Source organism: Eupeodes corollae, chromosome 2, assembly GCF_945859685.1.
Source record: "Eupeodes corollae chromosome 2, idEupCoro1.1, whole genome shotgun sequence".
In the NCBI taxonomy this organism is placed as follows: Eukaryota; Metazoa; Arthropoda; class Insecta; order Diptera; family Syrphidae; genus Eupeodes; species Eupeodes corollae.
Genome location: NC_079148.1, coordinates 86616521 through 86637541, shown reverse-complemented (window position 1 = coordinate 86637541; position 21021 = coordinate 86616521). Strand labels below are relative to the sequence as shown.

Here is a 21021-nt window from a genome sequence, read left to right as displayed (position 1 = left end):
CCTCCTTGAAAATTTACTATTTTCATATTATCATATTATAGATTTACTCAGGTTTAATTTTCAAAAAGAAATTATTTCTTCTTTCGTAATTTGGTTTTACTATTGAACGAAAAATTAAAGACATCTTCATTCTTTAACTTTATTCTACTTTTGATCGTCAATCAATTCGATATGTTTTTCTCAAATAGAACAATAATTTGTTCGCATGTGGGTTCAACATTGAATTAATAACTGACAATGGAAATGAAATGAAATCCCTATGCATTTATTTTTGCTAATCACTTGTCTTTTAACGAAACTTAAGGACCAGTCAGTATGAATACAGCAGTTTTGATGGATTCAACTGCTGAAGTGCTTGATGCACATCATCATAATCAGCAACAGTTGCAACAGCATCAGCAGCAGATAATCTCCACCTGCGCTTCTGTCTCATCGACAACGACTGCTGCACCACCAACTGTAACGCAATCCTCGTCTCCATCGAAAATTTTAAACATTCATCAGCATCCGACGGTTGTCAACTTGAAGGCTTGTGCAGCTAGTATTATTTCACATACGGCCCACAATCAAAGCAATGTTGTTAGTGGGGGTGGTGGCGTAACTTCATCACCAATAACTACGACGACATCAGGCACAGTGAATTTTTTAAATGGTGTCGGCGGGGTCAGTGGGATTTATGCACCCTTCAGTGGACCCAGTTCGTTGGTTAACTCGCCAGCTTTGGGAAGGAGAAAACGTTACACTAGTACATCATCAAATTCTTCCAGTCAGTTTAATAATAACTACACTGGATTAGATATGGAGTCGTTAGAAGAAATGTTAAGAAAGGTGAGTCCGTGGAGTGTTCATTTTTGTTTCATTCATTTACAAGAGTTGTTATTCGAACGAAAATATTAAAAAAAATTAATACCAAACGGTTTTGTTATAAAGACATTTTTTCTCAAAAAACATGCCAGTTCAACGCACTAACCATCATGCCACGGTTATAACTTTCTTGTCATCACAAGCATATTTGAAAGGGTACATTTTTTAAACAGGTATGGAACTGAAAGTTTTTTTCACAAGTGCTGTTCTTTGTTGATACATTTACGTTCATATTCAAAACACTAAACAGTAGGTCCCCTCAACCCCTAAATATTTATCACTGCCCCTAATCGTCAATTAATAACCTTACCATACCATTACCATTACCATTACCATTACCATTACCATTACCATTACCATTACCATTACCATTACCATTACCATTACCATTACCATTACCATTACCATTACCATTACCATTACCATTACCATTACCATTACCATTACCATTACCATTACCATTACCATTACCATTACCATTACCATTACCATTACCATTACCATTACCATTACCATTACCATTACCATTACCATTACCATTACCATTACCATTACCATTACCATTACCATTACCATTACCATTACCATTACCATTACCATTACCATTACCATTACCATTACCATTACCATTACCATTACCATTACCATTACCATTACCATTACCATTACCATTACCATTACCATTACCATTACCATTACCATTACCATTACCATTACCATTACCATTACCATTACCATTACCATTACCATTACCATTACCATTACCATTACCATTACCATTACCATTACCATTACCATTACCATTACCATTACCATTACCATTACCATTATCATTACCATTACCATTACCATTACCATTACCATTACCATTACCATTACCATTACCATTACCATTACCATTACCATTACCATTACCATTACCATTACCATTACCATTACCATTACCATTACCATTACCATTACCATTACCATTACCATTACCATTACCATTACCATTACCATTACCATTACCATTACCATTACCATTACCATTACCATTACCATTACCATTACCATTACCATTACCATTACCATTACCATTACCATTACCATTACCATTACCATTACCATTACCATTACCATTACCATTACCATTACCATTACCATTACCATTACCATTACCATTACCATTACCATTACCATTACCATTACCATTACCATTACCATTACCATTACCATTACCATTACCATTACCATTACCATTACCATTACCATTACCATTACCATTACCATTACCATTACCATTACCATTACCATTACCATTACCATTACCATTACCATTACCATTACCATTACCATTACCATTACCATTACCATTACCATTACCATTACCATTACCATTACCATTACCATTACCATTACCATTACCATTACCATTACCATTACCATTACCATTACCATTACCATTACCATTACCATTACCATTACCATTACCATTACCATTACCATTACCCATTACCATTACCATTACCACTACCATTACCATTACCATTACCATTACCATTACCATTACCATTACCATTACCATTACCATTACCATTACCATTACCATTACCATTACCATTACCATTACCATTACCATTACCATTACCATGATCATAAACACATATTTACCATCACCATTTTTATTACTATGATCATCAACACATATTTATAGTTTTTACATTTACATATTACATTTGTTACAGGATCCAGCGTTTATCTCCATGTTAAATTTAATATCTCTTATGCCATACTATGCCCGCGGGAAAGCCATTTTAATATTTAAAGAGGCACACAATGACAATTTAACTCAAACAATGAACGCCACATTGTCATAAACTTATAAGAACGAGAGCTGAAAGTTGGAAACAAAATTTGAAAGGGTCTTGTTGTATGAGACGTTTTTTTTGTACAGACAGAATTAGCATAATGTGTAGTTTTTATAGGTGTAGAGCGAAATCTTAAGGGAATGTCTTGCAAACCGAACCGACAAGTACATGACAGTAGATACAAGGATTAACATTTAAAGTAACCATATTCACAACCCTTTCCAGTCCAGAAATATAAACTTAAAAAGGAACCCTTTCCAGTCCAATACACATGTTTAGGTATACATACATGTACATATGTATTATGTTTGTTATATTCTTTTGTATGATATAAGTTCGTACTTATCCGGTTAATATCAGTACCTATTTTTTTTGCTTAGCTGAACTTTTATCATATCGTCACGTTCAATACTAAATGTCTTGAGCATCCACTGCTATCTCATAGTTAGAAAAGGAAAAAACTGATTTCAACTATTAACTGTATAAAGCCATGGCAAAATCCCGTGCCCGAATAGCTGTAACCAGGAACAAATGTAAATTTACAGTAGCACTCAATATGAGTTTTAACATTCCACAAAAGGGGCGCATTTAATGGTAGTAAGGAAAAAGAAAATGGAAATAGGAACAGGAACAGAAACAGAAACAGAAACCATGCGCTCTTCGAACCCCACAAAAGTATTTTATCGCAAACTTTTCAATGAACATAATGCAAGTTAAGCATTCATACGAGTGTGGGTATTACCACAAAATAATGGAGTGATACGAAAATTCTGAAAAACTGAATTAACGAGCCCTGCAACACCCCATGGTCCATATTGGAACAATTTTGTTCGTTATGGTTGCAGGTTAAAAAAAAGTTAAAACATTTTATGAATTAATTTTTATTCGAAAATAAAGCTGAGCAGAACTTAGGGTTGTGGGAGACATATTATTTGTTTCTTCAGACGATATGAGGTTTCTATTATTATTGCATGGAAAACTATGATTAACAATGAATATAATGTACGAAGAGCATACAATTGAAAAGACTTAGAAAAATACTACACTATACATGGTTAGACAAACGTGAAACCACGCACTTTTTGGTTTCGAAAACTTGCTTCGTGGAATTTATTTAAATTCGTTGCCAACAACAATTTTATAAATGCAGCTATACCTCGGTTAACCTAAAATTTCAAATAATTAGTCTTAGCGTTACAAGTAAAGCATTAACAGTAAATGTAAAAAAGAAATGAAAGACCATGTTCTTACATCCAATAAGTTAAAAGTTAGTTTAAAACGTCTGCATTTTGTTTTCATAGCCGAATTTTCAACGACGGCAAGAGTACGATAACTCAGACGACAAGGAGTAAAAAACAATCATTTTTTTATTATGGGAGGGGGGTCTATCCCGTCCGTATATAAAATCATCTTGTTTTCAGTTTTTGATAAGTGCAATAAATTATAAAATAGAAACAATAGTCGATAATCTTAAAGTATTGAAAAATTACACTTTACACATATTTTTTTACTCAGATTAAGAGTTTAAAATTATTTTTTTCAAAAACTATACATGATTTTCAATTGATCTTAAAACTGACTAATAGAACAGAATGTTGTATAATACTTAGTTTTAAGTATTACCGTTATTTTTTAATAATTTGTTTTCCATTTAACGTACATAGATATTTTTTAAAATTGCTCCTACCGCCTAAACTGGGGGAGTTAGACCCCCCGTCCCATAGAAAAATATGATTGTTTTTAACTGTCTATACAAATCCGTCATTAAACTTTGTCGCCTGAGCTACCTTACTCTCCCCTCAACGACTATTAACAAATCCTAGCCAGCTTGGATGAGTTTTAGTAAAAAATAACTGACATATTGGAGCTTCTGAATGAAATGAGCAATTGGTATTCCTTATTCGTTGTGACTTTAAACATAAATGTATGTTATCAAATAAGTCCTTCTTATTTCATCATCTGAATCGATCAATATTAGTAAAATATATATGTACATATGTACCTACATATACATATATAGGGTTGGGGTCAAAATTCCGCTTTTCAAAATTCTGTTTAACGCGCGCGCTTTTTAACATTTTCCAAACCTTATTTTTATTATTTTCAGAATTTTGTAAAATTATCCTCTCGCTTGCATAAGCGAGATGTTTAGACGCAATTAATTTTTGCTCTCTTAACTTAGTCAGGGTCTTAGACAATGGTTAGTGTCTTTTCTTATCCCTTCGTGATAGTGTGTTAAAAAGCAAAAATGAACGTTTCACTTGTTAAATCTAATAAAGGAAAAGAAAAGCTGTGCGTGGATGGATATATGTTTTATTTTGAAAAGTTAAAGGACGAAATTTTGATTTTTTGTTTGTTAAAATTGAAACAAAAACCATGTTAAATTGACTTTTCCGTTAATAAATATACTATTAAAAAAAAGCAGAATTAGCAGAATTTTTTTTACTATAAATTTTCAGAATTTTGAAGAGCAGAATTTTAAAAAACAGAATTTTGTAAACCAGATAAAAAAAAAAGAATTCTCGTTAAAAAAGCAGAATTCTGAAAGGAAGAATTTTGAAGCCAGAAATTTGACCCGATCCCACATATATAGTATGTGCCGTTTAAATACAAATGATTAACTTGACGAACTCGCATTTTATAAAAATTATTTTTATTGTTGGACTGTTTTTGAATTAATCTTTAACCTAATAGTTATTTAAAAATTTGGTACTTTTAATAACGGGTATTTTTATGATTTGTTTGCCGATTTGTCTTGCTTAAAAATTTAACAAAATTTTCAATACAATTTTGTGTGAGACAAATAATTTGAAGTCAATATCTTCCTTTGTTCCCCTAATACTCCAATCGAAAACCATTTTTTATCAGTTTTTTGTTGCTTTTCCATTTTTTTTTATAAAAGTTAAAAGTTGTCAGCTTAATTCTTCTAAAAATTACCAACAATGTTTAGCGTATGATGAAATGGTTTGATTTTAAAATTTATTTCGAAACCAATTTTTTTTACAACCATTTTTGACTTTTTTTAAGAACAATATCTTACGTTAACGTAAAAATTTAGCATAGAATGAAATCATTTTGAAGTCAATGCCTTCATTTATTCAAGAGATATCGAGAATCGAATATATCCATTTTTACCAATTTGGTGTAATATTTTTTGGAGAGTTTAATTTTTATGGAAAAACTGACTGTTGGATTTTTATACAATTTTTACTAAATATCGAAAACTATGTTTTCTATAAAATAAAATTAATTTGAAGCCAATATCCTAAATTTTTAAAAAGATATTTGAGTCAAAAAACAATTTTTACCAAGTTTTAGTAATGTTTTATAAGTTTTTATTTTTTGTGAAAAAACCTGTCAATTCGATGTTCCCAAAGTTTTACTGAATGATGAAAACCATATTTTTATAAAATGAAATAAATTTGAAGCCAGTTACATAAGTTACATATATAAGTTGAAAATAATTTTTTTTTAAGAAAGCTGTCAGTTTGATTTTTCTCAAAATTTTAAAAGATGTCAGAAACGTTATTCTATGTTGCATAAAACTATCTTTTAGATGAAATAATTTTTTGTTCTTAAAATATTCTTTGATTTATAAAAAAAAGCTATAACTTGAATTTTTTTCAAAGTTTTATCAGTTTGTTGCAACGTCACAATATATAATACAATTATATTTTGGGTTACCCAAAATGTTTACCTTTTTTTTTTTAAATTAAGCAAAAATAAATTAGTTGACGCAACAGTCCGTTAAGAACTAGGGCATAGTGACATAAAACTATCGACCATTCCTTTGTAATATTCTTAAGGAGGGGACTTACAGTTTTTAAACCGAATCCGAACAGCTAATTTGATAAAGCACTTCGCATGACAAGAATTACTCTTGGATGATTTGCCAATTCCTCGAAAGAGGCAGTACCCGGGAAAAAAACTTTAGGTGGCATAGGCAGAAATCGAACCCAAGACCTCTGGCATGATAGTCAAACACACTTTTTTTTTTAAATTCATTGTATTCATTGTTTCTTAAAACTATCTTAAAGCTAGACAAACATTCATAAAATTAGCCTAAATATCCATAACTTACAACAAACTAACTGGTTCCATACGGACACTCTAAGTTAAACAATAGTACTTATTTCTAATGTCTTTCGGCTCTAACATCTATTTAACTTCAATTCAATTTTATTTATTTTTGTATTCATTAGAAAATTTAAAAAAAAACTAATATCAATATCCTTTTTTATTCGTACTTAAAAACTACTTAAAATTAGGTCCCTAAAATAAAACTTAAAACTAACTTAAACTACCTATTTTACCTATAAAATACTTTAAACTAGAACAACCACAGCAGCAAATCTAACTATCTAACATTTTTTGTATATCATATTTTGTTGTTCTTTTTTTTACTTATTCCATTTTTTTTAAATTTTATTTTTAATTTCTTTTTTTTGTGCCACCATGCCTGTTCTACTTAAAACTAAACCCTTAAACTATAAAACAAGTATGTAAGTCGGCCAAGGCTTAAAACCGCTTCCCGAATACCCACTATCAAGTGCCGATTGAAGTCATCAAAACTGGTTCTCCTGCTTCACCCTAACAGATCGGTCCCGTTCGGACACAGCCCAACTGAACCCAAGGAGCTCTGCTCCGCCTTGTGCCATGACGTCCCGATTGTACAGGAGTCGCCTATCCACGGTTCGTAGTCTGAAGTGGTAGATTAGGGATACTGCCAATTTATCCTGTATCAGCCGCTTCTATCTCAGAAGGGGAATGTTTCTGGTGGAATGAAGCCGCTTAATCGGTCACTCTCAAAATACTCATCGTTTGGATAGAACGCCCCAAAAATTAAATTGTTGGTCAAAGACATAGCTCTTGCAATGTGACCTCGAATGAGTTTTTTCACGAAGTTGTCAATTCTGTTGATTCGAGCCCCGTTGTAAAGAACCTAGTTGTAATAGTAAGAAGGTTCGGTTCTTCTTTATAAGCCGGTACAGCGTCGTAAACACTGCCGCTCGAACACTCGAAACTTCTCCATCTGAGAAGGGGCAACGTTGAACCACATAGGGCAACCATAGACGATCATTGGCCGTATGAGAACCAAGTAGCAAATTACCTTCACTCTGGGGTCAATCCGACTGCTGTAAAACAGCCGTTTCGTCAGAGCGAAGGCTCCTCCGGCCCTGGTCAGAGCAGCATTTATATGTCTGTCGAAATACGGTACAGCGCACTAACCATCATGCGACGGGCACTACATATTTAAACTTAAATTAAATTAGTTTCCGCAACAGTCCGTAAAGAACCAGGGCCTAGTGACTTACATCTCTCAACCATTCCTGTGTGCGAGTAATTGCAGGGGACCTACAGTTTATATGCCGAATCCGAACGGATAATTTGAGAAAGCACTCTTTCATGACAAGAATTACTCTTGGAGGATTTGCCAATTCCTCGAAAGAGGCAGTACTCGTGAATACAAATTTAGGTGCACAGGCAGGGATCAAACCCAATACCTCTCGCATGACAGTCCAACGCACTAACCATCATGCCACGGGTACTACACACATTTAAATTGCTATATGGTAAAATAACCACCCTGTCGTTTCTGCATCCTTTTGCATTATTATCTGTATAACAAAATGTATTTAAAGTTCTTTAGTTATGGATTACAAAGGTTCCCGAACATACGGATAAGCGAACGTACAAATAAGTTTTTTTCTTATCTTAAAGTTAGAAGAAAAGTTCATAAACTATATGTAAGTTTGTAGTGCATAGGTATATATGTTGGTGTATATATGCATAATCTATTCAAGTCTTTTTAATACTATAACATCTGAATGTGTAATATGTAGTGTTTAAAAGTACAACCAGCCGCTAACAATACAATTAAATTCCAAAGGTGTATTAAATCTGACAGAAATGCAATAAAATTCCATCCTGGCAGTGGTTTTTCGCCTACTTATATCCCTATTACATTATTTATAATAAAAACCAAACGTGTGTTTCATCGGGTAAAGTTGAAAAAGGACATCTTAAACATGATTCTTTTTAAGTTCCGACTTAACTCACCGTCACCCGAAGACGCCGACGGAGACGACGACGACGTCTTTAGGGTCATGGTCTGCACACAAAAAAAAATACCTCAAGTCATTGATGTTGATAGCTGCTATGAGCCCAATTCTATAGGGCCGCATATTTACAAAGCACGAAACGAGAGTATGAATAAAATATAGGCCAGGGAAGTTGCCTTTCCTGGTGGGACTTCTTGTTTATAAAGGTATGTTAGCAGGTAGGTATAGGGTTGATATTGGGCCCTTGGTACAAGACATGGCTGGGTTCTGTGTGGTCTGGTTGTGTTGAGCTGTTTCGAATTCCGTACGTACGGACGGTTGGAGAATACCAGTCTATAAAATTCTGTGTACTCCAAATCAAATTAAATTTGGTTTCGTGTGCACGTAAAACTATTTTGCCATTTTCTGGTAAAGGATTTGCTCAATATCGAACACTCCTTGCCAGCAAGCATGAGTCTTTTAAAGAAGGGGGTTGATTGGTTGGTGCTTGTTTTGTTTTAGTCCGCCTACCTATCACTTCCAAAACTCTGCCAGCAATTGCCCTTCATGACGTGGTGAAAAGGTGAACCTTTTTACAACCTGCACTGAGTTTTCATTCCACAGATTTAGTGATAGTGATATAATGTCAAGGTGCGGCCAAAGAATCCCGAACAAGTCCGTGGCCTTGTTTTGAAATGTTCGACTATGGAAAAAGCATGTAACGATGAAGCGGCAGAAAATAAAAGATACATGAAAAAACGAAGGCACCTCACTCAATTTGGTAGCATTCAGTAAAATTGCTAGAAAATTCACACACACTAACATGTGCATACATATATACTCAAATTCAATTGGTATGTGTTTGAAGATTGTGGTGGTTTCTTCAACTGAGCATTTGGAGATTTCCTTTTTCAGAAACTGGCTGGTAGAAGACGTCTAAATAAAATGAAATGGGGTGATTATTAGACTATTTGTATCAATTTGAAATCACAACAAAAATTATATTTTTTTTTATATCATGTGCGGTGTGGTCTGCGTCGTTACTTGTTGTCTTTATGTTTCCTTCCCCGAGGGGATTGGATTATGTTGCACGTATAATGCAATTTGTAATATAGAAGTATGTTGATAATATATACACATGTAGCTAAATATTTTATTAAACTTGTTGTTTTTTCGGTTGATTTCTTGCGACTTAATTTAACAAGAGCGTATTCAAAAAATAATTTACTGTAACTATTGACAGTGATGTAAGCAACGCTTTTTCTCCGATAAAGTTAGTATTATTACTATAGTATTTATCGTTTACCAAGACACGGTAAGGGCCTTGGTTTATACCCATACAAGATAAAGCTGGCTCAAGAATTGAAACCAATGGAAACTTAAAAGAACAGATCTTACATGATACTTACAAACAAAAAGTTGCACACTAACCCAAATGTGTTATAAACAAAATAACTAATCCAAGAGATTAAGAATTAGCTGATTATCAGAATAAGATCATTTTCAAATTACTAATTACAAGCTTGAGTTGCTTAACATTAGTCTGACTGTAAAATAGTGCATTTGCAAGTTTAGCATTAATTTTAATATTTCGTTTTGCACTCTTTGAAGCCTTCAACGCAGTCAAACGGGTATAAAATTCATATTACAAGATTAGTTTTGCTAATCTTGTTGGCGAAAATATGTTTATCAAATGTTATTTTCTTGTCAAGTGTTACACCTAGGTAGTTGCCGTTTTCAGACCCAGCCATATTGACAGAGTTTAGCTGTAACGAAGTTTGTGACACACAAATCTGCTTGTGATTTTTGAACATTGTCCTTGATTTTCCTATTATGAAAATAGTTTTGTAGGCTACTCATTGAGAATTGTAGACAACTGAAAGCTTATTGAGGCAATAGGCTACAAGAAAAAAGAAGGCGCTGTGTCGTAAGCAAACATAGCAAATTTAGTGTTTACGTCCAAAGACTGCAGGTTGGACACATAAACGTTGAAAAGTATGGGTTCCAGCACTGACCCCTTCGGAACTCCACCAACTATATCATAAAGAATAGAGTTTAGGCTGCCTGCGCATACAGCAAATTGTCTGTTTTGTAAAAAAAAACTTTTTATTAATTTAATAAAATATGTCGGAAAAACAAACATCATACAGTGTCAAAGGACTTTTTTGATGTCCTAAAGTACTAGAACAGTCGATAGTAAAATAGTTGCTACTATCAACTTCATTCGGTAAGGAATTGAGCTCAATAAGCTTATCTTGTACAACATATTCGATTACAATGAGAAAATCGTTGTTTGTTAGCCATAACAACTTACAACTTATAAGTAATAAACTATACATTAAAACCTATTGGTACCAAACGAAAGATCACAATGTGATTAGTGGAAATATAGTTATGATTATTGGAAATATAGTTTTCCGTCGGCTTTTTGGGTCGTTGTAATTTTTGCAAAATATAAAAATATGCATTTTTATCAATGATTAATTTATGACCTTTAAAAAATATTTCAAAAAATCTTGGTAAACTATCAGAAACTTTAGAACTATGGCAGATACGAATATAACAAAAAAACAATTGATATACTGACACCTGATATGCTAAGCTAGCGCACGAGTAAACTTCCTACTATCCATTCTACTGTAGTGTGCCTTCGAGATTCGTTGCGTTGGGTTGGTTGGCTAACAAAACATAATTTGCCTAACAACTGACACCAAACAATACTCTTCAACCATAATCCAAGCCATTTATTCATTGTAAATCCTCGATATTAATTAAAGCATAATAATTTGTTCATAGGTTTTATAATCTAACACCAAATGATGTGATTTCATTTCGCTCACCGATTTACATACATATAAGTACAATGACCATAGGTCTAGGGGTCGTGCATAGGCGGGGCGGAAGTGTGTTAGGTCGGCGTCACGTCAGAAAGCGGCATAGCATAGCTTCCAACCGGATTATGGCGCAGATTTGCTTATACAGATTCCATCCTAGTTCTATCAGAATTCGGATTTTGTGTCTATAATTAAAATTAATTGATATGCATGTAGTTAGTTAATCCGAAATAAATGCAAATTACTATCGAATTAATCATTTAATTTTAACTCAAATAAGTGTACTTATTTGTTCTATAGATCGAATTACATATTTATACGTTTAAAAACAGATTGAGTCAGTAAATTTTTAAATTAATTTTGTGCTTGGATTTGTTTATATTAGATTTTGTTCAATGTTGCTTACGTTATGGTATCGTTCTATTAACTTTCTTTCTATATGGGCATTTACTTACTTTCTATATGACATTTGTTTGCCATTTATATAATTTAATAACTTATAAAAATAAAGTATTGCAAACAAATTTAATAGAACTATCAGCAGATAGCTATCAACTCTTAATTAAATAAGCATCTACACTCCGCTGCAAATGAATATTGTTACATTTTTTTGTCCAAATATTAAGGATATTGTGCCATCTGGTAGTGCTAAATATACAAATTAAACTGCTAGTCTTGCTTTTGCCCGCCAACTTGTAAAGTATTTCATACGTTAAGAAGACGTTTATTTTAGTCAACCAAATAGGTACAACGACTATTTAATCGTTGTGTATTAGAATGCAGTCTATGTTGAGAATATGGAAATACCACTTCTCCAAATTATATAACTGCGATGACGAAACGAATTCCGCTGTAAGGGAGATAGAACCACTTAACCTAGGCGACGTAGATCAACAATTCCGCTTACCCGACCTCGATGAAGTGAAGATAGCTACATCTTAACTTAAGTCAAACAAAGCTGCAGCTGACAGCATCGCTGCCGAACTATTCAAAGCAGCGGGCGATGACTTGTTAGGGAGCATGCAGCAACTCATCTGCAAAATATGGTCGGAGGAAAGCATGCCCGATAAGTGGAATCTCAGCATAGTGTGCCCGATGCATAAGAAAGGCTACCCTCTAAATTGCGCCAACTACAGAGGTCCTTATCAGTGTGGCATCAGACCAGGAAATTCCACTATCGAACAAATATTCACACTACAGCAATGATAGTTTTGGCATCCCTGTCAAACTTATCCGTTTGTGCAGAATGAAGATGGAGAATGCACGCTGCTCTATCAAGGTCGGAAAAGATCTCACCGATGCATTTGATGTCAGAAAAGGTTTTAGACAAGGCAATGCACAAGTCTTCTACAATATCGTTCTGGAAAGAATAGTGCAAAACTCAACCGTCAACACCAGAGGCACAATCTTCCAAAAGTCCATCCAATTATTTGGATACGCAGATGATATTGACATAATTGGAAGATCAAAGCATGATGTCAGTGGAGCGTTTTTGAGCATTGCGACGGAAGCGAAGAATACGGGTTTAGTGGTCAATGAGGGCAATAAGGGAAATACCAAGTATATGCTGTCATCAAAAAAGGGATTTGAATAACGACGTCTTGGACAAAACTTCACCATGGACAGCTATAACTTCTATGTAGTTAAGGATTTTGTCTAAGATGTCCATCTGATTGTGATTCTGTAATTCTGGGCAGAGTTATGCTATATTAGAGTTTTTCAAAACTCAAATAATCTCGAAAAAGAATGGTATCACTTGGTATCCGCTGACCCTGATGGTTCAATCTTTCGTTTTCACGATTTGAGAAATTAAAAAGCTGTTAAAAACCTCATCACATCTGTGAAGGAGATGTTGTTATATTGAAAGCTGTCAATAATTATATCAGTTATACACACAAAATTAATGCAGATATAAGGGATGAGCAATTCTTCCTTTTCCTCGCTTCCTACGCTCGTTGTCAATGACATTCCATTTGTTAGCTCTCTTCAGAAAGCTAATCTCTTTGCTAGGCAGTTCGCCTCCAATTTAACGCTGCCAGTGAGTGTTATGTATGACTCCGCCTGTCATCGAGCGCATTAGTGATTCTATGGGGCCATTTTTTTTGTTTGCACTCATACTGTGGCGAGAGTCCTAAAAGATCTTAACATACATAAATCCGCAGGTCCGGATGGTATCCCCGCTATTGTTTTGAAGATGTGTGGATGGAAAACCACATTTGCCCAGCCTATCCCCAAAAAAGGCAAATCTTCCTCACCCTCCAGTTTGTTTGCTCACTCGTACTGTTGCGAGAGTCCTTTAAGATCTTAACATACATAAATCCGCTGGTCCAGAAGTTATCCCAGCAATTTTTCTGAAAAGGTGTTCTAAACTTCTCAGGTCTCTTGCTCACCCTCTAATTATCGACCGATTTCACTTAAGTCCCTTTTTCCCAAAGTCACTTAAAAGCTGATTTACTACCACCTCAAGAAATATCTCGAAGATTGAAAGCTTCTTAATGACCGACAATACGGCTTTCGTAGCTTTCGTAGTTCCACTGGTGATCTCATGGTTCATCTCACCGTACAGTGGACCAAATCTTTACATCGCTTTGGAGAAAGTAATATTATTGCACTTGATATATCAAAAGCATTTGATAGGGGTTGGCGTCCTCTTATCTCTCCTTCATTGGATAAGTAATTACTATTGAATCGTTTAATATTAAGTTGTATTGGATGGGTCGAGCCTGAAAACTACTAAAAAAATGCTGGTTTGCACTTGCATCGAGGAGACTGAACGTCTCGATATTCTCTGTATGTGTATCACTAACCACCTTTTGTGAAACGATCACATACACGATGCCGCCAAAAATGCCGCAAGATGTTAGGGTTTTCTAAGGCGATACAAAAAGTTTATATCCCCCTCTGATCTGTCTGTTATCTACAAGACTTATGTACGTCCAGAGCTTAAGTATAATTACCATATCTTGGCTGGTTCTCTTACAACTTACTTAAGCCTCTTGGACAGTATTGAACGTAGAGCATTTAGATTGATTGGTGATAATATCATAAGTTCATTTACTTCGCTTGAACATCGTCGTAAGGTTTCTTGTCTCAACTTCTTTTACCTTTATTTTAACGGTTTATGCTCTACATAAAATAGCCAGCTGCATTCCTCCCCTTAAACAGTTCAACCGTAATACTCGCGCTTCTAAATATGATCATGAGTATACCCTCGAGCCCAACTTCGGTCGTACTTTCAAGTATAGAGATTTGTTATTTAGCCGTATTACGCGAATGTGGAATGCCTTGCCACACTCTGTCTTTCCCAGCTATATTCAGAATTCAAAACCAATGTGCACCGACACCTCCTTTAAACCCATCTCTCCACTTCATAGTACTCACACTGTATCTTTACATAATAGGGATAGTATTATCCACATGCCAACATAACATCTTAAGGGAGTAGTAAGCACTAACAGATGGGACAATACCCATGAATATTTGAAGAAAAAAGTATTTTAAAAATTTGTGTGCGTATTTTGTTAAAGCGGAGTGTTCTTTATTTGACGAATAAATACAAAAAAATGAGTATGCATATGTGTGTTCAATAAAAGAATTTCTAATGAACTAATGATCTGGACAATTTTAAAAAGATTTCTCAACACAAAACAGTAACAGAATTCGACACCCGAAAATTGTTGGAAAAAAAGCTAATACATTAGCCTATATTACGTGGAAAAATATATAATAGTTTTTGTTATTAAAAAAACAACTAATCTTGAAGTGAATATTTAGTTAGGAACGTTTTATTACTTAATTGGTAATACATTTTAAAATGTAATTTAATAACATATTGCGACTCTAAAAAATGAAAATAATAACGCGACACATCTTCATAAAAAAAATCGTAGACAAATAATAACCTCAAATAGGTTCAGACGACATAAGGGACTTGAAAATTAGGCAAGTTTCTAGTATCTGATTTACTAGCTGCCAAAAAATTACCTTCCATTTAAGGGAACTTTAATGGAAAAATGACTGGAAAGTTGCAAAGGCAAATCTATTTATGTCAAAATGACAGCTCTTGATGTTTTTTTTCATTCAAGTCAAAGCTGAACTTTTTTACTCTATGATTTGTTTATTGTCCATACAACTTCATTTAATGCTTTCTTGAAAAAGGTTCCTTGTCAATTTGGAAAAGAAATAACTAATATTTCTTTACAATACAAATCGTGGTAGACTTGTAGCTTGCCTGAGGAGTGTTTTGTAGACAGTAATTTTTTTGGTACTTTTTATTATATGAACTTAAAGTAAAGGTTTGCGAAATAAAGTTCTGAATTTGAAATTCATGACACTTGAAAGACTATTTAGTTGCATTGATCAAAATGTACGTTCAAAGCACGAAGTTGACTGCAAATGAAGACCCTTATGTTTCCTGAACATGTCCAATGCTTGAAGCACTATTTGAAGTTTAAAAAATGGTTGGTGGGGTAAGAAAACGGATATATGGAGAGGTCCAACAGACTTCGCAGGAAAGGTTTCTCGGATATAATTGTATGTAAAAAAAATAAGTGGTATGCTCGTTTTCGCTTCCTTAGGAAGTTATTGTAATGGGTCCGATTTGTCAAATTGAAAATTTTGACATTTCTCGACGTTTCAAGATCCCTAGAGTCGAAATAAAAGATTTTTAGAAAGAAGTCTGTGCGTGCGTGGCGTGTGTATGTACGTTCGTACGTCCGTACGTTCGCGACGTTTTTTCGTCGTCCATAGCTCAAGAACCAGAAGAGATATCGATTTCAAATAAATTGTGTTATACAGATAGTAAGGCAGAAAGGGCTCTCAAGAAAATTGAGTGGGTGGTTTTTTTACCATAGCAGTTTGAAAAAAAGGTGAACATTTTGGTTAACCCTAAATATCTTACGAACCAAAAACGCTAGAGACTCGAATTAAATTTTATATAATATATTGTAACGTGATATCAAAGAAGTATATTTTTTGAAAAAAAAATCCATTTAACGGTTTTTTATAAATCAAAAAACCTGAAAAAAAATTGTCACCTCCAAACGGTTTTTTATAAATCAAAAAATCCAAAAAAAAATTTTTATAAAAAATAAAAATATAAAAAAAAAAACATTACTCAAAGTTGGTAAAAATTGTGTATCTATTCAAATATCTTTTCAAAAACTTAAAATTTAGGCTTCAAACTTATTTTATCTTATAGTAAGTATTGTTTTTAACATTCTGAAAAATGACAGTTTTCTTACAAAAAAATAAAATCCTAAAAAATAAATTAATAAAAAATGGTAAACATTTATTTTCGACTTAAATATCTTTTCAAAACTTTGAGATATTGGCTTTAATATACTATTATCTTTCAAAAAATATTATTGTCAACGTTCAGTAAAATTTTGTAAAAAATCGAATTGACAGTTTTTTTTACAAAAAAATAAAAACCGAAAAAAAATTACAAAAGTTAGTAAAAAATGATTTTCGACTCAAATATCTTTTCAAAAATTTAAGATAATAGCTTTTAACTAATTTTTACTTATAAGAAATATTGTTTTCAACATTAGGACAAATTTTGAGAAAAATCGAATAGACAGTTTTTTTACAACAAATAATAACCTAAAAAAATGTATAAAAGTTGGTAAAAATTGATTTTCGACTCAAATATCTTTTCAAAAATTTGAGATAATAGCTTCTTACTAATTTTATCTTATAAGAAATATTGTTTTCAAAAAATCGAATTGACAGTTTTTTTTACAAAAAATAAAACTCTGAAAAAAAACAATACTTGGTAAAAATTTACTTTCGACTCAAATAGCTTTTCAAAATTCAAAAATTTTGGCCTTAAACTTATTTTATTTCACAGAAAATATTGTTTTCGATATTTAGTAATTTGTATATAAAAATCCAACAGTCCGTTTTTTCATAAGAAATAAAATCTATTTTTTTAAAAGTACTTGAGTAGCCGGCTGCTGTCCTCTTGCATTAACCCTAATGCAACATAACCGGATTTGGACCTCAAACTCGCACATAACTACCTGAACAAAGATTTATAGAGGAAGTGCTCTGGAGGACTTGCAAGACTACCGCGTCCAGGATGATGTGGGTTTTTTACATGGTAGAATTCAATCCCGTTATGTTAGGTCCAAAATATATAATTGATACACACTAATCAGCCAATAATGAAAATAGTAATATAGAAATTCCATGGATGTGTTTGCTCATATTGTTTCGACTGTATGGAAGCAAAGAACCCAAGACAAGAGGGCTTCACTGCCCCAGCTGCTTTCTTGATGCCATTATCATAGATAACGATAATTAACTTGATTAACTTGTTTTCAACATTCGATAAAATTTTGAAAAAAATCGTATTGACAGTTTAAAAAAAAAATAAAACTAAAAAAAAACAATACTAAAACTTGGTAAAAATTTACTTTCGACTCAAATAGCTTTCCAGAAATTAAAAATATTGGCTTCAAACTTATTTTATTTCACAGAAAATATTGTTTTCGATACCTTTTCAGTAATTTTTATATAAAAATTCAACAGTCCGTTTTTCATAAAAAATAAAATCTACAAAAAATAGTACGCAAATTTGGTAAAAATTGATAAGAGTACATATGTATAGACAAACTTTTAGGCAATACAAATCAACAGACGGGATGGGAAGTTATCAGTGTGGGTCGCATCCCAGCCTCTTAATATACACACCTACATATGTAATAAAAATATGTATAATGTTTCGACGAGTTATTCGTTGTTGTTTTCATGTACATAAAACAAATTTTATTGTATGTCCTATTGAAAATTGTAGTTGGCACTTATTTTCCACTCGGACATCTTTTTTCGGTGTTAACACTGTGCCATACTTTGAACGCCATAACGTTAGCTTCGTTTTTCCCCAAAAGTGCTTATTGATGACTTATTGAACAAAACAATTCTCATTCAACGAATAACATCAAACAAAATATTGTTACCCTTAAGCCATCGCAACACCAAAACTGGCATTTAATGTTGCTATATGTCAATTATGTATCCATAGGTATATACAGTTATTCACCAAAAAGTTGCTATTTTGAGCTTCTGACATATACAAATGTCCCTCCGAAATATTACGACAACGGTTTGGGTAATTGATAAGTTCCATTGGTTCTGGGATAGAATAATACTGGGATATTTAGCTTGTCAACATTGAATAAGAACTTTGCTTTTAGATTCAAAGGTAATTTGGTTTTCACCATTGTGTATGAAAAACATGAGCGGATTGTTTTTGTCTTTTGAATGTGGATACGATTTTAACCCGCTAAAACCTTTGTATCTAAAAACTATAGTTACTCTCATGAGCAGAAACTTTTAGTGCGACCACATTCCGCATTATTAGCGTTAGTGTCGCGAAGTGGAGAAATTCAAGTGAGCGAGAGGAAAATATTATTTTCATTCACCAGGAAAAATGACAAACAAAAGTCAAGGTCAAGAAAGTTTTTGATTTTGTTTATAAAATGAGGGATGATAGCGGTGGCTGCGTAAACTGCTTAGCTTCATTGGCAGAATTTTTTGTATTGCACACATACATAAGTCTGCTGTGAATACAAACATAAGTGTCCCTACGGAGAGTTGTAATTTCGTGTAGAATCGCGGATAGTAGGTATGTATTTGGTGGTTTCGGTTGAGTTCTAATTTGCAAGATTTGAAGGAGGTTTTCGTTATTGGAAAGGTATGTCTCGTCAATTTCAATTAATTTTATTCTTGAAGTGCTTATATTCATTAAGACATATTGTCTTATAAAATATATACAAGCTTTAAAATTTAAAAGGTTTGAAAAGGGGGCTGACAAAATTAAAGTAACATATTTTGTACCTTTACCTTATACGTTTACATGTTTCAAAGGTTAAGGTTAGCACATTTATTAGATTTTTTTACTTTTCTTGTCTTCATAAAATATTTCGAACTCGAGATTTTATCAAACATGAAATTACGATGGTAGAAAAAAACGAAAAAAGTAGGTTCCCTTCGTCTATCTGTTCACGTCCCTATAACCCAAACCATTTTTTCGATTAAGTTCAAACTTTGAAATTAAGGTTTTAAACCGATTCGCTTTAGGCCTCTTTTCTTTTTTTTAAGACAACAGTAGTCTCCATCCAAAATGTATGAACAAAAATCGACAATTTCAATTTTCTCAAAATCGAACCAATAGATTTTTGTAAATTTCTATAATTTTTTTAATCCTGGCTTCTTTCAATAAAAAAATATTTTAAAATGTTCCGGAAGGGTACCTCCTTCCTCCTCAAGAATTAATGAACCTTAATAATATTTGATGACAAATTTTACTTTTTGGATTTGAAAAAAATAGTACTTTTTTGTAATTCATTATCTCAAAAGCGAATCAATATTTTTTTATCGAAAATCAAGTGTAAAACGTACATCAATAATTTTCCAACAGCTAGTTAAGAGGGGGTTTGGGAAAATTTCATGTAGAATTGTTGAAATTTTGTTGAAACGTAGCTTTATTTCGAAAGTAATTTCTTGTTATGCGAAGAAAGCTACAAAAATATACATAGATGTAAAAAGCCAGAAAATGAGGAAATTTGCCAGAAAAATTCGATCTTTTCCTAGAAAAAGAAATAGAATGGCTTTTATGGCGTATTTTCTTCTGATGCAATTTCCGGAAATCTAGATTTTAACTACCATTTTCAGTCTGCTTACTCGTTAATTGGAGTTGTTGGAAGACAAATTCTTAAAAATTATTGTTTTACGTGAACTTTTGAAAATATTTTCATCAGAAGAGTCATCAAGACTTAAAAATTGGAGAGAGAAAACTGTTGTTTCCTGTATTTAAAGAAATAGGTGTATTGAGGTGCATGACATCTAAACAAATTAAAAACAAACAAAATAAGTTGGAAAGAATATTCACTGTTCCGGAATTTCTTCTCACTTCAATTCACGAAAGATTCAAAGCTTTTATATTAAACTAGCGGACCAGACAGACTTCGCCCTATCATAAAGATTAGTAAAGTGGCAGTTTTTGTTTTTACGTATTTTATAGTCGTGGCTTAACATTCTCCTGGACAGAACCGTCACCCTGGTGATGAGGTGTTGTGAATAAAAAATAATTAAATGAAACATATACAACGATTTAAAAGTAAATAATCGCTTTATTGTTAATCATGTGAATCATAATTATTAACAGAAATCAGTTTTATTATCATTGTAGTGCTTTGTGGTATACGATGTTTTTTGTTTTATTACTTGGCGCATAGACAAACAAATCTGATGGTTTTCCAACACGGGGACAGGCAAAATACATTTGACCATGTGAGAAACATGGGTTTTCTAGATTAATACCACAAACACTTAATGATTGCCCGTGGGACTTGTTTATGGTCATAGCAAAAGCAATCGCACTGGAAACTGTAGTCGTACAGATGCGGGGTATAAGAACATCTTCTC

At 33.1% G+C, this 21021-nt stretch overlaps 1 protein-coding gene across 10 annotated transcripts in view; it reads left to right on the top strand.

Moving 5' to 3' along the window:
- Positions 1-21021, top strand: part of LOC129948559 (uncharacterized protein CG43867) — an 89357-nt gene that overhangs the window by 29751 nt on the left and 38585 nt on the right. For 3 of the 10 annotated variants that reach the window (XM_056059649.1, XM_056059648.1, XM_056059647.1), the window contains exon 2: positions 189-828. The exons of the other annotated variants lie outside the window; for them this stretch is intronic. In XM_056059649.1, the coding sequence (XP_055915624.1) occupies positions 316-828 (513 nt within the window). In that variant the 5' untranslated portion in view covers positions 189-315. The remainder of the gene's footprint in view (positions 1-188; positions 829-21021) is intronic. 10 annotated transcript variants of the gene reach the window in all.